The following is an 18,355-nucleotide window of genomic DNA, read 5'->3' on the forward strand; positions in this document are numbered from 1 at the left end:
AGCACAATAAATGGTTTTCTTGCTTTCACAACTAATGGACAAATAAGTTTGGTCGTTTTCCATCACAAAGTACTACTGTTGATACTCTTGGATGAGATGGAAAGGCTGGACATTTTTGCACGTCCCAAAGCTCATATTTACCTGTGTTCTACAGTCTTAAGTGTTTCTGTTCCAAGAAACAAGTTCATCAGTAAAGGCAGAAGAAGGCAGCATATTTCAGCAAAAAATTGGAGTCTTAAATTGAATTCTCCCCTGCTGAAGCATGTAATGTTTCTTATCCACTCACTAGTTTTATTCTTCAGTTTGCCAGAAACAGATTAGTGCCTTTATTTCCTTGCAGGAATGAATAATGTCCTTTGGCTAGACTGACCGCTGAAACACTTTTTCCGCTGCTCCTCACAGTCTGTGCAGTAAGCACAGACCTCCTAGAACAGCTGTAATTACCTTGAATTTGTGCTCATAATTCTCAAAAGCTTCCAAGACCATGCAGACAGCCTCCATGGACCGCTCCAGTCGTCCGTCAACCCCATTAAAGCGGTACATGCTTCCAGAAACATCCACCACTAAACGCAAGCGTTTAGGCTTCTGCTGGGGGCTCCCAGGCTGGCAAGGAAACACAGCAGAAAATTACACACTACAAGTGGAAAACCTAAACAGCACTATGGATAACATGTTTGGGAAAGAGAACCCAGCAGACTGAGCAAAGCACAAAGCCTTTCTCTAGCAAAATCTGTTCTTTCTCTAAAGAAAGAACCAAATGTATGTGTGTGTATGTATATATATATATAAATAAATATGTATATATATGTAAATATTTTTTTCTGTGTGTTTCAAAGCAGTTGCCAAGCAGATACCTCCATTCATTCCTTCCCTTCACCTTCAATGATTGGAAACAACATAGCTTTGAAAATTCCACGCATGCTTGTCAGGAAAATACTTTTTCTGGTCTCATTTGTTATTCTTCACATGTCAGAAAGAATAATCTCACCTTTTCTCAGTCTGCCAATGCTCATAATGGAAACCTTCTTCCTTGGCTTACATTACCAACAGAGATCCCTAGAAGAAAGTCTAATCTGCTGAGGTTTATAATATTTAAAAAATGCTTGAAATCTTGTTCTGATTTACAACTAGGTTCCTCTTCATTCTCATTCCCAAACCATTAATTTTTTTTTTTTCCTGAAAACAACCTCCATCTGTTTTAACAATTACTGGCACATTACATTCCAAGGAGAGACTTTATACAGTGTGCGCTGAGATCAGTCTGAATACAAGCTAATGGCTATTAAATAAGAGTTGACTGAAAACAGCCACACTAAAAAACAGATACCTAAATTGCTTCTATTAGCTGGAAAGAGCTGCCAGCATTTGTGTGCTTTACTCTTCCATTATTTTCTCAGTGGACTGCTGCACCCTCACAGAACAGGAGGAGTGATCCATTAAATCCTACTCCTTTTTTTAAAGCAAAATTAAAAGATGTAATAATACAAGAGCATTAAACCTGTTGCACTGGATCAAAACAAAGGACTGCTTAGATCAGCATCTCTCTGAGGGTGGCCAACAGCAAATGTGTGGAAGACTGTAAGAAGAGGTGGAGCAAATCTTCCATTTTGCATCTGTCTCTGCAAATCCCTGAGCCAGAGACAGTTCTTTACAGTTTCTCATCTCTGTACAGGCACAGCCACTAAGAAACCATCAAACCTGTTAAGCCCTCCCCTACTTTTCCCTGATGCATGTTGGATACTTACTTGTGGCTCAAGCTCTCCCCGTCGCTTATAAATGGCTTTCTCTCCTGTCAGCCCATCAATGATTTTGGCATCATCTAGCTCTCCAACAGCTTGGTGTCTCATCCATTGTCTTTCCTTACCCTTGGCCTATAACAGAAAAAAACAAACCTTAATTCACTTGGTGATTTGAAGGCATTTTAGACAATTTAAGACCTACTACAGGTTTATGAGCTTTCTTGGTCGTTGCTTATTATTTTTGGCAAAAGCCAATGAAACCTGAATACACTTTCATAGCTCTTTTCCTTTCTTTCTCTGAAAGAAAAGTCAATACTGACAAAGAATACATTCCTCCATAATATTGCCCTCCTTAAAGTCTTCTGATATGTGTGAGTTTACCTGTGGACTGTAGAAATATTAACCTTTTTTTCTTGCAAATATGCTGGAAATTTGAGTAACAAATCTGTACAAAGCTGCATGCAACCAGAGGGACGTGCATAACTGGCAATTTATTACACACTCTTCATTTAAGAAGCATAATTAAAAATAAGGTGGCTGATTTCAAACTAAAACTAAGCAGCATTAAACTTACGTAGTAGTAAGTGACTTCTTTAAAACCAACACTTGCAAAATACTGTTTTTCTATTTTAGAATAAAAACCTTGAAAATTGTGATACTCAAGAGATATCTCACTTAATTTTATTTTATTTTTTTCATTTTATTTGAAAGAACATCAGTTATATACAGCCTGCTTGTTGAGAATGCCCTACCGTCCAGTAACTCAAGTATTTATGGAAATGCAGAATGTAGAAAAAAGCACAGAAGATTAAAGACTCAAGTATTTCAGAACACCTTAAATGGATAGCTTCATCATAGTTCCTATGTCATAAGATCATCTAAAGACGGCAAAGAGTACATATATGTGTTTTAAGTCCTATTTCATTTCTGCTTAAATGTTCGGTTTGGAGTTGTAGTAAGGCCAGCCTGGATTATCTAGCCATATGATTTTAAATGTATATATGTATAATGCATTTGCATGCTCAGCAAAATTACTGGTTAGCAGCTGGAGGTAAATCAAATATCCAGCAGGACACAAACTGCCTGAGACATTGGATTTCAGGAATGAAAATCAGTTGCTCTTTGAGAAGCAGGAAGTGTTACATTACAAATCCCAAGCAAACGGCAGGCCTGGGATTTGAGAGGATGAATCATTGCAATTTGGTACAGTCTGAACAGTAGGATGATGGTTTCCTAAGGCTAAGAGAATCTTTGAAATTGCTTTGGTCAAAATTTATGAGGTTTTTCTTTTTAGTGCATATGGAAAAAGGCGTTTTGGATTACTGCCTATTGCCAATAGCTACTCTAAAGTAATGGACTAGTCATCTATGAAAATAAGTGTGCAGAAAGAACACAAAGCCACAGGGAAAATGTTTTGATTAACTCATTTTACAGTATCGAGTTAACATAGCTGTGACAAGCACAGGTCTTTTTAGTTAGGTTATGCCAAAAGCTGTACAGATTCTTGCAATACACAGAAACCTCAGCCTCTTAGTAAATCACATCATAAGGCTAAAGAGTAAAAGATTTCTTAAGTTGTGAATTCAGTCAGTTGTTCTCCCTGACATATTTCAGTGGTGCTATGGCTAGCCTAGCTCTAAACAAGCTTTGCAGTGGGGTATCCAGGAATTTGTTTGTACCCTAGCTTAGCAGTCTCCACTATCATTAACTACACTTGGGACAGAGTTTGAAATCCCCTCTTCCATAGGCTTATTGATTCCTTTGCTGGTCTGGTGGTTGGCGACCCTGCACATAGCAGGTGGGTTGAAAGTGGATGATCATTGTGGTCCTTTTCAGCCCAGGCCATTTTATGTTTCTATGATTCTATGAATTTCTAAGCATTTTTTAACAGAAAAAAACCCCCTTCTTAAGCATTTGTGTTATAAAAGGCACACACGTATATAGCTGGTAAGTTTCAAAGTAATTCAATATGCAATTTTCATAAATTCAAACAAATGAATCTTTATGTTTGAAGGATAAAAACAGTCTCCTTTCTAGGGAAAGGGCAAACAGTTGAAAAGCAGAAAGCTACTACTGACAAGGCATGGGGTTCTTCCCACTGTCAGCTCTCCCAACTGTCTCTATCACCATACTGGCACTGCTGCTGCTGCTATGACCTGACAACTCCCAGTCCAAATCAGTCAGCTCCATTAGGCTCTGCGACTCAGACCCAGGTTTGCCCACTTCAAGTGTAGGTGTATAAAGGATGCTCAGAAGCTAAAAGGTCAGTTGCAGCAGACTCCCTCTGCAATTAATAAAAAGAGAAGTACTTCCAGAGAGCACGTCATCTAAAATCTCAGGTCTTTCTGAGCCTCTCATTAATTGTAAGTTATTAAATTTGGACTTCAGATAAGCTTTATACAGAGATTGGTCATCACTATCAACAGTGATGAGAAGAAAGCTCATCACTGACTGGACTCTGGAGTTCAGGGCTTTCTGCTTCTACAGCAGATCAAGAACAACTTGTAATGCTACACTAATTTCGTTCAAATCATTGACAAAGATCAGTGAGTTATATAAAGTAAAATGAACCATGAAATTGCATTCTCAGACAATCTTTATGCACTACTTTTGACTTGCTGCTGCTACTGATTTTTTGAGGCATCAACAACTGGACCAGAATTTCAGGCTTCACATCCTTGGGATGTAAAATTTAATCAAGGGAACATATTTTTAAAAACTAGCTCATAAAAGCCAGTGATTAAAAGGCACATGTTGAAAAGAAAATCCAGGCGAAATGAGTGTTGTTGATATATTTTCATTACAAGAACATAGAAAGTTCAAAACAAAGCAAACACAAACATTTTAAAAAAGCCAAAAGTGTTCTCTAATGCAAAAATGAAATATGAAATATTCTTGGATTCTACATAAGCCTTGTTATCATTTGCCTTCATTTTCCTTGTGCACCTCCTAATAAAATAACCACCCCAATGAGTACAGAAATGATTATAGTTCAGAATTTGCTTTCAATATTGCTTTTATTCTAAGAGCGAGCTTTTCTGAACTCAGCAAGTTGTTTTTTTTCATCATACAGTAAGTTTATCATCTCTGTGGTTAGCTGTTATGAATTTGCACAGGACGTTGGTAGTCTCATAAAATACCAAGGCTTATAAGTGTTTGCCTTGATATTAAAATGACCTTTTTAACACAGTCACAGGATATGTCTCCTTATATTAAAATACATTATATTTTGACTATGATTAATGTGACCCCTGAATATAACAGCTTTGGCCTCAAGGAATAGATAAGGCAGGATTTAAAAATACTTTAAACTGAAGACTCATTTATTCCCTTCTTGCCATAAAGCGTGCTTCAAAATGCATATCTGACAAAAACATAGTAAAACAAGTACTTGGATAAAAACAATGCAGGAAAAACTGAGATTTATACCTGCAGCTTTTCAACTGAACCCTCTCTTTAAGAACTAAAAGACTAAGTCCTGAGCTGAAATACATACAGGGTGCCTGTATGAATTAAAGTATATTACTACAAGACCATTCTAAATGACTGTTGTATGAGGAGGTATCTGAGCCTTCAGCAGAAATACTTTCAATCAGAGAGATGTCTTATAAGGAATAAATTTATTTCACTTTCATTTCCAATGACTAGCAGGTTCTTCCTTGAAACAGTGCACTTTTTATTTTAATTACACTGTAGGCGAACACTAGCATTAATAAAACCTCAAGCAATCATGGAACTAATTAACAGAAGAAAAGTAAAGTGATATATTTGGTTAGCTTCTACTTAGTGACTGGAGCCATGCCTGTTTTAATTAGTCATGCTCAAAATAAATCCTGAGGAAGAATTGTTTTCAGGTACATAAGCAGCAAAGCTATGAATTTCTTTTAACGTGCATAGTATTTCCATGTTTAAAAGTCTTTTGGACAGGGGGCAAAGAGAGAGACTGTGATCTACACACCATCACCTACTCTTTTAATAACATATAGCATTTTCTTTCACAAAACTGTGCTTCTGAATAAGTAATCTATGCAAGCTGTGTGATGCGAGTAAAGTAACTTGTAAAGATGAGCTCACTTAAAAGCTGCCTTTGAAATAGTAATATGAGACTATTTTTCCTAAACATGATTATAAACTGAATCTGCTTTTAACTCTCAAATGTATCAGATGGTAACAATATTAGCAGGATAGTATTTTAAGCATAACGCAATGAGCTCACCGTGTTCCTTTATCAGTGAACCTAAGATTACCTGCAGGTTGTCTAAGATGATGCGGAGTGACTGAACCTGACGACGTACTGCTCCAGAGAATCTTTCGTAAGTAGATGCATCGTACTCACTCATCTGAATCTCTTTCAATCTAGAGCAAAGCACAGGGAGCTCAGAACAGCTTTAGAAACAACCACATTATCCTTTAGCATATATAAGTTAGAAGCGTGCTTACTTGGTAACACGTAAATGGTTAGGTCCTGGAACAGGCTGCCCAGTGAGGTTGTGGATGCCCCGTCCTTGGAGGTGTTCAAGGCCAGGTTGGACGGGGCCCTGGGCAACCTGATCTAGTAAATGTGTATGTTTGGTGGCCCTGCCAGGCAGGGGGGTTGGAACTACATGATCCTTGAGGTCCCTTCCAACCCGGGTAATTCTGTGTGATTCTGTGTGATTCTGTGTGAAATGTAGACCATGGCGATCACAAACAAGAGGCAAACCAAAGAAGCAGCGATCGCTTTTGTGACTTGTTCAAAAGATCACCAATGCCTACAAGGATTGCCTCACATCAAAACCTACTAAAATTACTCATCCCTTGGCTCTCTCCTAATCTGCTTTAATGTTTGGGAACTGAATCAGATGTTCGGAAAACTGTGATCGAATTTTATTGGCTTAGGTGTTGCTATATGTACATACACGAGTGCCTATCCATTACTTCACTGTCGGAGTATTTTAAGTATATCATGACCTACACTTTAACACAAAGGTTAAGTACAGACATACTCTCAAATCCGTTGTTGAAGATTTACAGCCAGTCGTGGTTTCTCCAACACCTATCTTGGTGCTTCATAAAATGAGGAAATCTTGAAACAAAGGAGCTTTAAAAGTGTGTCAGTAAAAATGTGCTCCCCCACAAAAAGTGAGTCATGTCACAGACCTCTCTTCTGTACAGACATATAACAAAGATCAACATCTGCACTATAAAAACTAATACAAGCACCTTCTGTAAGTCCTGTCTCCACTTGGAAGTTCATTGTTTTCAACACTGTATTTGAGCAGATAGTGAAACTCGCAATTGGAACAGAATCAAAGAGATCTAACAGTGAAGTATGAGCCGGGGGACAAATGAATATGCTGGATTTATGCACCACTCAATATTTTCCTTAACCCAGATTCATGTAGTGAGGCTGCAATCTTATATTTGCCCATCCAACAATCCTGACTGGATTTAGTCCTGAGCTAAAATATATGACCTATCCAGTACGGGTTGACTGCAAAACTAGATGATCTTAGTGGTCTATTCCAACCTTTACAATTCTGTGACTCCAGGATTCTATCCATGCACAGCTTATATCAAACACAAGCAATTCACAACAGCGTAATCTCACTAAGGCTGTGTTGAAATTTTTAAATGAATTATAAATTATTAGAAAAGTATATATAGGCTAGCAATATATGCATCTATCCAAGAGTAATTGCTAACTCCACTCTACTGAAATGGGGTAATTTAAAATGTTTTCCACTAGAAGTATCACCCAGCTGGGAAAGCCATCAAATGCATTCAGATGAAAATTTTCACTTCCAGACAATAACATTTAAACCAAACAGCAACATTTGCAGATCCCTTCTTTTTTTCTTCTTTAGTCTAAGGACTCCAACCTTCTTATTCCTAACTTTTATCTCTTTGTTCCCAAAGCCATCCAAATGGTATAGAATAATAATCCATGTTGAACGTCATTTCAGAACAGGCAACATCTATTGCTGGTAGATGGTAGTTCACTGGTTTTAGCAGGATATGAATTGTTATCTCACGTGCAGACAGGCGAATTATACAGGACTCAGCTGCACTGCTCCCACAACATGCAGCAGCATCTAAGAATTTCTTCCATCATGAACACTGCAGAGCGTCATAGAGCATCAAAGCATGACATGCTTGCTTACACATAAAGAGATGCACACTATCTAAGAGCTATTTCTATGATGGAAAAAACTGAAAAGGGAATTTTGCAGAATGGAGATGTAAACAAACAGTTAAAAGTAGCCTTCCTTCATACGTCCCATGAAACATCAGTAAAAAAAGACAGACAAAACAAGCCACGTCTTCCCCCTGAGAGCAAATCCTGAACTGATTATTTTTAATTTATATATCTGGATGTGGATTGTGTAAATTAAGCAGCTATTGAAAAGTATTTTTCCTTTCTGAACCTTTTCCTATGAAGCTCTGATATAATCAGTACACTCTCCTTGTCTTTATTAATCACTAATGCTTTAATGATTAAATGCTTGAGGAAATTTGCTAATAAAAAAAAGATTAAAACAGAAACTTGATCTGAATGCAGTAGATAAATTTAATACAGTGGCTCCCATACAGAGTGTGCTTTGTGCTACAACATCTATGTTTATACAGCAGTTAAAGCTAATGGCAGTCTCCTTTCCTGGTACTTACAGCACCCACATTTGCATCCTTGATTACAAATCACTGTTAGCAGCAAAATGTGAACTCTAAATGTACTTGCTCCGATGTTTTCATCTCCCCAGTACTCTACTTTCAGGCACACATTCACACTGTAGTATGGCATGGGTTGAAACATAAAGCTCACTTCGTATGACTGTCAGTGCACTTAGTTATTTTTATGATAGGTACCAGAGTCTGACCTGAAAAATCAGTTGGTGGATGAAATCTGAACCTCTGTGCATACTGAGAAAAACTCAGTAAGTGCAGTTAATAAAAACTGTTTTGTTTGTTTTTCTTCCTTCATCTAATTCTTCTGGTCAACAGAAAGATAAATAAAGACTTTAACTTACCTCTGTTTAAAGGCCTTTTCACCCATCTCTCGAGCAGCTCTCTTAACTTCCTCAGGAACAGCATCCTTTTCAGCTTGAGATATTTGGTAAACCTTATGGCCAGCATCCAGACGATACGGCCCACCCTTGCCTCCTAGCCCAGCAGTGTCTCTCCCACCTAGGATGGTTGAAATGAAAAAAAAAAAAAAAAAGAAATAAAGAATACTCATTCAATAATAAATAAGAAAATATTTTCTTTGGAGCTTCCATTGTCATAGCTACACATGATATTCAGAAAAATTTCCCAGTTCTGAAAATAAATATTTATTGCCAACAACATTCAAAAGCAAGTACTTATAATGGTACAAGAGAACCCCAATGGAATATTTGTGTCTGTAATACTCTGAGATCAGATTACTAACAGTAACACCTTGTACAAAGGGGACTGTAAATTATGTACAGAACATATACTCAAAGCTCTCAGTCCTTAAATAAATTTATTCAGACTTCGCCTTTTCCCGAGACTGCTGATTTACATTGTTTCCAAACCTTTATCAACTGATCACTATCACGTCCTTTAGAATTAGAAGGCACTTTTGCCTATTGTGTATTTCTACTACTTACGTTACCTAAAGTTCTGCTGCTACGGAAGTCTTAGAGAATGGCAAGTGACTCAGATGGCCTAGCTTCTATAGCTGCAAAGTGCTGGTTCCCTGTATGGGCAATGAAGAGCAAAAAACTACAAAATGTTATTTAAGTAGAGATCTACTATATTAAGTTTAAGTTAGGCACTAGGCGTTGCAGCTACTTCCCATAGACAATAAAGGCACTGAGTAAAACTGCTCTAAGCAGAGAGTGTGTTTGTACGTGTCTACTTTTATCTGGTACAGCATCTTTTGCAAACATCCTCCCAAGGTGCACAGAAAACATAATGAATGAGAACCTGTTCCACCAGCCCAAGTATTTCCGCCAACATGAGGCATGTTGTCTGGATCCACTTTTCCATGTTTGGGGGAACTGACATCCAAACCACTGTCCCTCTGAATGTTTATCTGTAAAATAAGAATAGAGCTGTAAATCTTTTTTATACCAAGTAATATCACTCTTACAACCCAACAACAGTCTATAAGATCTTCCACCCTGATGCTGAGCGGCACATTAGACCCACATCAGATCTAAGAGTGCCATCAAATTTAAACCATGCAGTGAATTCAGATGTTAATCATACTACAAAAATAAGCATTTATTGATGACAGCCAATAGAATTTAAAATTCCACTGTAGATAGAACCATCCACAGTTTGAATGCCTCTTGTGGTATTGGCAATATCTGGCTGTATATTCACCTTACAAACTTAATGAATGCTCAACTACAACTTCACATGCTGTACCGATGGGCAGAATGACTTTCTTTTCATGAACAGTGTCTAAATAAATGGCATGTTCTTCACTGTGGACACGTAATCCTTAACTTCCCCGTCACATCTATGAAAGTCTATAGTGGTGAGTTTTCTACTGCAAATGCCCATCTAGTGACTGCATGTTCCTCTCTGACTTACTGTAGAACTGAAGACCTAACAGCTGTCAGATGTTTGGATCTGAATCACTTTAGGCTGCGGTTGGATTTAAATGGGTGAGTGAAGGTAAAAAATACTTCTTCCTGTTATGAACCCTGAGTCATGCAGTGAGTCAGTGATTCATGTGTAAAATGCTCTTCAACTACTAATCTTCCATAATTCAATATCAGTTTGCTATTATATGAAAGTCAATGACATATAAAAGCAATGTCTTTAAGTCTAAACCATACAAATTAGTCTTCATTTCATGAACTATAATACTTTCATCTCTCTGATCATAGAAACATAGAATCACTGAGGTTGGAAAAGACCTTAAAGATCATCAAGTCCAGCCATGACCTAACCATACTACCCTAACTAACAACCCTCTGCTAAATCGTGTCCCCTGATGAATTCCTCTGACCCAGTAATGACAATTTATTGTCTTCTCAGAAGTTCACTGGCATTACAAAGATTTTCACCAACATTGTATAGTATTTAATGCTTGAACTGACTGTCTTGCAGACTTAGTACTGACATGAATTCCATACGTGTTTTCAAACTGAAAACACATGCTCTAACAGCAGTGTCTTGGCAACTGTTCAAAACAGAATTTACTTCCTTTTTGTGGTATTGATATTAATTTAAAGAGGTACAATACCTCCTCTGTGAACCATGTCAGAAGTGCAAAATCAAGATCTAATCTGTTAAATTACATTAATTTAACGTTTGTATAGGAATAAAGACACTTAATCACAATAACATGTTGCCCCTAGGGGCTTCTGCTTTTTGGTTCAAGAAATTTCTTTGAAAATAAACAGGTCTTTTTCCTGTACAACAGGTAGATTTCAGAACTATCAGAAACACCTAGGAAAACAAAAGCCACTCAACTTAGATTACTGTAAAATCTAAAACCAAGACTATACTGTCAACACAGTGAATTAAAACAAAACATTCTGTAAAAAGTAACAACAGAAGGATGGAAAACCAATTACGTTTTCATTCTTCTTGGTTATTTATATAAAAATGCACAAAGTTCTGCAAAAGGAAGCTCCAAACATAACGGGTGACCTAGATACAATATTCTGTTTTTGTCAAGTTTATTTTATTGATAAAAATACTGAACACTACTTTTGAAGTAGAACTATTGATTAAATTTTAGTAGTGAAAAGTACTGCATACAGAAATGCTTTGCTGCTCACATAAAATTATCACTTAAAAGTTCATAGAATCATAGAATGGCCTGGGTTGAAAAGGACCACAAGGATCATCCAGTTTCTACCCCCTACTATGTGCAGGGTTGCCAACCATCAGTCCAGGATGCAATGAGGTCTCCCCAGAGCCTTCTCTTCTCTAAGCTAAACAAGGCCAGTTCTTTCAACCATTCTACACAGGAGATGTGCCTCAGCCCCCTGATCATCTTAGTGATTCACTAAGTTGATCAAATATTTCTCACAGATATGTATACGTTTCTAACATCTGCTTTGTTTTTGTTTTTTTACAATAGTATTCCTCTAGTTAAAGCAGGTAGTCTTAAGTTTGCAATGGAATATGGTTAATTGAGTATCTTTTGTTATAAAGATCCCTTCCAGCCCCTACAAATCTGTGATTCGGTGAAATCTTGACATTGGAACTGCTGGATAAGTAGATATAAGGGGAGGATCCAAAACTGTATTTTGAACCTGACAAACTGAAAGACCAACAGAAAAAAAAATCTACTTTGTCTGGAGTGAGAAGAAAGACACTACAAACTATTATATAAAACACTGAACAGGCTCAAATATATTTAATAAATCCACTGTATCTTTTCTAATCTAGCCTGACTGGAATGTCTAAACCTACTGAGATTTCCTGTCCTGACATTATTTTCCAAATACATATCACCAAAAGCTGACCAGTTCCATCACAAATACTTAACATTTCCCTCCGTTGTAAGACTTCCTTCAACTTTGTTTCTTTCAGCAGTTCTGTCTAAGCTTTGCACTTTAAGAGAAACCTGTGCCATACATGATTCAAATGCACTGAAAGGCTTTATTCATTATTGTGTACATTTCATACAGCTGGGTGCCTCTTTCACATCCACTCACCCCCAACATCAGGGGTAGTAAGGCACAAATAGAACTTAACACTCATTTAACATTGAATGAGAGATACAAGTTATCTTAACAACCCCCCTCTATATCTCTTCCTTCTAATATACACAAAGGGATGCCAACAAAGTTTCACATTTTACTTGAATATCACTGGGGTTCTAGGAGCCAAATGAATTCACTCTGGGAACTAAATAATCTATCAACCTTCATATAGTGAGGTAAAGAACACAACTTAAGCCCAGAGAAGCCAGCTACAGGATTCCGTGCTCTCTATAACACAATGAAACATAAGTTTGTCAGAATCTACTGAAGCAATACGAGGCTGAAGTTAGCGATATCTTGGATTGCACTGTCACTGATGAGGAAATGTGGTATCACCTCTATAAGCTGGAGTCAAAACAGCAGTCCAAGGAAAGGCAACGTGTGAATCCCCCACAGAAGAAAAAGTTCAAGATGCAGCCCTCAGAGGGTATAATAAATAGTGCTGTCTTTTGGGATAAGGAAGGGGTGATCCTTATCAATTTCCTGAAACTCGGACAATCAATCAGCTTTGACTGCTACACTGCAGTACTGACTAAGCTGAAGGCCAGAGAAGAAGATAATCTTTCTCCTGCAACATGATAACACGAAGTTCCATAGCAGTTTGGTGACCATGGAGCACACTGCCAATCTTGGCTGGACTGTCCTATCACACCCACCAGATTTGGTGCCCTCTAACTTCCATTTGCTCAGTCTGATGAAAGATGGAGTGCATGGGCAACGTTTTCCCAGCAGCGATGCTGTCATAACAACTGTGAAATAGTGGGTCATGTCTGCTGGTGTGTAGTTTTACAAGCACAGCATGCAGGCTCTTGTTCATCATTGGCGAAAATGCAGAGCAATGGTGGTGACTATATTGAAAAATAGTGCTTTGTAGCTAAGGATTTGCTTTATGAAATAGTGTTACTGTGCTCTTCATTGTAGTTTCCATGGAAATACAAAGGAGATGTTACTTTCAAAGTGACCTCTGTAAAACATTCTACATTTACATCAGCACTTCACTCTAACGTTGCTTTCACAATTAAAGCACTTTCATTGTGAACTCACAATTCATTTTCTTTTGACAGCTTACATATAAACCAGGTGATAGGAGTGAAACTGATCAAACTACCATATTTAGCCCGAGCTGTTTTTGTATGAGTGAACTTAGCATTTTAGCACCCAATGAACTGAAATGAAACTGAAAAAAAAGTCTCTAAATAGAAGCTTAACGCCTCAAAGACAGTTTTAAGTAGCCCAACTGCATTGGGTGCATTTCTGTACCTCAGCAAGAGTTGGCTGCCCTCCATTTGCTTGTGTCAAGAAAATAAACATAATACAAGAGGTAAAGGCCAGTCTTCAGCAAGTCATATTTATATTATATTTACATTATAAAATAAAATAATTCCATCGTCTGACTTTTTATGAGATATTTTCAGTGAACTATTCAGTACATCAACACTGACAATGTCTTAATGTTCTAATTTCCCTATTATTAACATCTATTATTAAGCTTATAATAGCATCTGTCTGATGTAGTCAGTAAAATATACTTAGCAAACTCAACTGAGATGAGCATTTTAGTATGTATATTTTTCAGTCATTCAAGTCACAGAGTATTCATAACTTTGAAGACTGACATCTTTTCACTCCTGCTTTTGAAATCCACACATCAGCTCCTTACTGTTCAAGTCTGTTAAAACAAACTGAAGCTTAAAGTTATCTTTATTGAAGAGACAGGGAAACAGTTAAGGGAGTCTCATCTCCTCTTTTATTTTCACATTTGAAATTCTCCCAGTTCCTGAGAGTTTCATGCAGGAGACAGATAGAATTAAGAACTCTTGCTATCTTTCATGCCTATAGCTCCATCATAGTATTGTACGTAGTGGACTCTCTAAAACAAGGGGTAGACCATGTACATAGACTTAAGGGAAAGGCAGAAAAAGAAGTCATGACACATTTCATTTAGACCTTGTAAGTAGAGGTCAATAAAGGTTGAAAATCACTCTAACTTTGAATATAAAAATGATAAATGAGGGGCAGCTTTCAGTTTTTCCCCTGATGCATCTGAGATGCATCTCTGACGTAGATCTTTTTCAGCTGGAATCATTCCTGTCACTTTACTCTGTATACAGCATGCTTCCGTTCAGCACAGTAAGTTGGCTACTGAGTAAATGGTCTCTTAATACATCAGCTTACTTCAGCATTCTGATCTGGCTAACTTCATTAAAATTCCTGAAAGGCACAAGATATGCCAGTGCTTCCCATTCGGGACTGCCTGCCAGAAAAGCTCCTTTGCAATGCTCTCAGCAACAAAAGCTTGTTTCAGCTCGAGGACTGGTGAAAAAACTCAGGCTTCTAATGGAGGAGATCTGCCTCATCCTCAGGGAAATGGAACGTTCCCCTCTTAGTTTTAAAGCAGCTGGCCCTGCCAGTACTAACTTGTATCTAGTATTCTTATGCAACATATAATGCTTATTTTAGTAGTCTGGCTACATATTAAAAGAAGTGGAAAACCAGGAAAAATACTCTAATTCCAGGCAAACATCACACAGGTATAAAGGGATCTAATTTATACTTAAAAAATATAGACTACAGTTGCATCTTCAAATGCCTTCAAATTAAGTTTGTCTTATCCCATCAAGTATTTTAAAACAGATTTGGCCATAGGCTGACAATACAAATACAAAATACAAATCCTTGCAGGAACATAAATACACTACAAATACTATAAAGCAATTAAATCATTAATGTTTTCTTAAATAGCTTTCTTCCTTCAATAGTACATTGGGCAAATATTGGGCATATGTCAGGAGATCATGCAGGGGAAGAACTAAACAAATCATAAACTTTGGCCCTACATGTGATTTAGGAGATATTAACTAACTTGCTCATCAAAATCTGGAGAATCCTTCATCAAAACCATATGTTATTATGAAAGTAAATTGACTTTGGCTGTAATGGAACATGACCAGTCTCTAGGTGAAAAAGGCATTAATCCACCCCACAGAAGCATTAGAAAATATTTCCCACAGCAGAATGTACTTTAGCAGATGCACAAAAGATTGATTTTCCCTGAAACGAAACCACTGTTTCATTTTAGCTTCCTTCCCAAGCCTCATCAGCCACCCTAAAACCTCAATGTTACCCTCGACTGTATTTAGCAAGGCACAAAACCATCCTTTCCCCCAATACAATATTTTATCAGTAGCATGAATTTACATATTATTTTCTCAAAGAGAATATGAAAGCTCCAAATTGGAGCCAACAAGTCTTTTTTTTCTACAGAAAGGAATATTCAGTATTAAGTAAAGAAAAAAGTCATAGAATTATAGAATGGTCTGGGTTGAAAAGGATCACAGTGATCATCGAGTATCAGCCCCCCTGCTATGTGAAGGGTCGCCAACCACCAGACCAGGCTGCCCAGAGCCACATCCAGCCTGGCCTTGAATGCCTCCAGGGATGGGGCATCCACAACCTCCTTGAGCAACCTGTTCCAGTGCGTCACCACCCTCTGTGTGAAAAACTTCCTAATATTCAACCTGAACCTCCCTGTCTCAGTTTAAACCCATTCCCCCTTGCCCTATCACTATCCACCCATGTAAACAGCCATTTCCCCTCCTGTTAAGGATCTCTCTTCAGATGACTTATATTTGCTCTGCATTTGTTCTTTCATTAGTTAGACAACAAGTTTCATAGGAGCAGAACCACCAGCGCACATTCTCTTGTTCTGATGGCAGCATTTCACTCTAGCATGTAAGTCAGCAATATGCACTGCTGCAGACTCTGAGGTTTGAAGGCTGCTGAGCCGAGGTATTACATTTTCTCCCACGAGGACTGTGGTCTTTCAGAGGAGGTTCAGGGGAAGAAAGAAGAACTTTGTGCTGGATCAGCCTTCTCTAACAGAAAGTTAAGGTTATTTCCACTCCCCCTCTTTGTCTGTCTACTCTAATTAGGCTGGAAGAGCTTTAGGAAATGGAATGCATTTTAGAAGTGTTTGCATGGTGCTTCTGACAAGCGCCTCATTTCAGCTGAGGACATTTATATGAGTAAAAGTAGCTGACAGAGAACTGATGATCTTTATCTGAGTTGCTTTAACAAGCAGAAAATTCTGGTGATGTGAACTTCTCAAGCTTTACAGGTTCCTAACTGTCTAGTCTTGTGTTTCCCCACACTCGGGGCCTTGTTCCCACTTTGCAAGAATGAATCATGCTGTCCAGGAATGTCACAGAGCTAAACCCACACCGTGCCCCACGCTTGGCAAAGAAGCCCCAAACACCATCCCACTGAAAGCTGTTAGAGGGCAATGCACAGTTGGGACTGGAGTGTGGGTCTCGCAGATCTCAGCACTGCAAGTGCTACCAAACCCTGCAGTCCAGATACTGAGCAGGTAATGCTGCCCCCTGCAATATTTCAAGTTTCCTAAGGTGCTGTACAGGACTGCAGAATGCTCTCGTATGGTTATTCCAAACTTACAAAAACATGCTGCTGCATATCATTTCAACAATGTATGTCATTTGTTCCGACAGTATGTAACAGACGACTAAAATCACTGTTATTGGCTCATTGATGCCCTCATGTGGTCAGAACAGCTACCTGGTCCACAGTGGGAAAATAACTGCAGGTGAGGTGGGCTATTGATTACAGATCAGGAACTGATGCTTTGCCCACTTCAACTTGCCCACTTTGAGGTTGGACTTGACGATCTTTAAGGTCTTTTCCAACCTGAGCAATTCTGTGATCTGATGATTCAGTCTTAACATCAGGAAGAGGCTGGATTCTTGTTAAAATGTTCTAAAGTACAATGGAAAAGAGGTAGAAACACTTCAAAAAATGCCAGTATAAATCAAAGTCGATCCTGGGCAGTAAATACAAACAAGTTGGTAACACTGAAATGCCAGAATCAATTATACTTTAGAGAAATACCGAACCTCAAAAATAAGCACCCTCAACTTTCATGTACAAACTGAAGCCTCGGAAAATCAAAAGGAAACAAAAGAATGATTTGGATAAGAACAAAAATATTAACTTGTTAGAAGGTGAATAACTTATCACAATGCACAAGTAGTTGAGTAGAGTACAAATAAGTGAGGCTGTTAAAAGTCAGTAAGACATTTGCTGCCCAAAGATGGCAGAGAATCGAGCATCTACAAATCTCCTGGGCTCAGCTCAAAGAAGAGAAATAGGCACCCAGGAAATCTCCTTCCATTTCTAAGTATTTATTTATTTCCTTATGTCTGTAAGTGATAGTTTGCATACTGAGGATGGGATTTGAATCCAGACTGCAGACAGCTCAAGGCAGGGATGTCCCAGGTAAGCCAGGTGTCTGCAGTTACCATTACAGTTGGTTGTGTATGAATATCCATACAGCTAGAAACGTGTAGGTGTCTCCTTCAGGGTGAGCTCTTTAGGCTCTCTTGGTTACAACAGGTGTTCCTGTGCTTAGCTCATAAACAGACGCTGAAATGCCTGTAGGTCTGAAACTGGATCCTGCTCCATCTCCTTTCTGTTTCTCCTCAGCATTCTCAAGCATACCCAGAGCAAGTCCACTTGAGCTGTTTGTGCATAAATAAATACATGCCAACACTGTTTAAACCAATGAATTGGAACTGCTTTCACCTGTAAAAAGTATATTTGGTGCTTCCTTCCATCTAATGGTATCTTGAAATGCAGCAGAGTAAAGGGTATAATGGACCATGTGTATCCTTCTCTGGAACACAATTCTTTACCTCCTGATACGTCACTAAGGCTTGCAGAAGGCTGCGTTATGTTTAGGCCTAGTGAGCATACATGTAGGTGAAAAATCACAGACCATTTGTAAATGATCTTAGATTTTAATGAGAAAGCCCTACAATTTAGCAGAACTTGAAGCAGGTTTTCAAAGGGTCTAGCCATCAATAAACCAAGGCACGACTGCTGTAAAAACGAAACCAACATATCAAACCTTGGCAAGACACCTTGAAT

At 38.2% G+C, this 18,355-nt stretch overlaps 1 protein-coding gene across 2 annotated transcripts in view; it reads right to left on the bottom strand.

Moving 5' to 3' along the window:
• VWA8 (von Willebrand factor A domain containing 8) overlaps positions 1–18,355 on the bottom strand; it is a 160,135-nt gene that overhangs the window by 13,836 nt on the left and 127,944 nt on the right. For both annotated transcript variants that reach the window (XM_085536105.1, XM_085536106.1), the window contains 5 exons: positions 9,669–9,777; positions 8,747–8,903; positions 5,987–6,095; positions 1,746–1,871; positions 445–603 (listed from right to left, as the gene is read on the bottom strand). In XM_085536105.1, the coding sequence (XP_085392231.1) occupies positions 445–603; positions 1,746–1,871; positions 5,987–6,095; positions 8,747–8,903; positions 9,669–9,777 (660 nt within the window). The remainder of the gene's footprint in view (positions 1–444; positions 604–1,745; positions 1,872–5,986; positions 6,096–8,746; positions 8,904–9,668; positions 9,778–18,355) is intronic.

The sequence above is a fragment of the Coturnix japonica genome, chromosome 1 (assembly GCF_054131305.1).
Source record: "Coturnix japonica strain WE chromosome 1, WE-NBRP24, whole genome shotgun sequence".
Taxonomy (NCBI): Eukaryota; Metazoa; Chordata; class Aves; order Galliformes; family Phasianidae; genus Coturnix; species Coturnix japonica.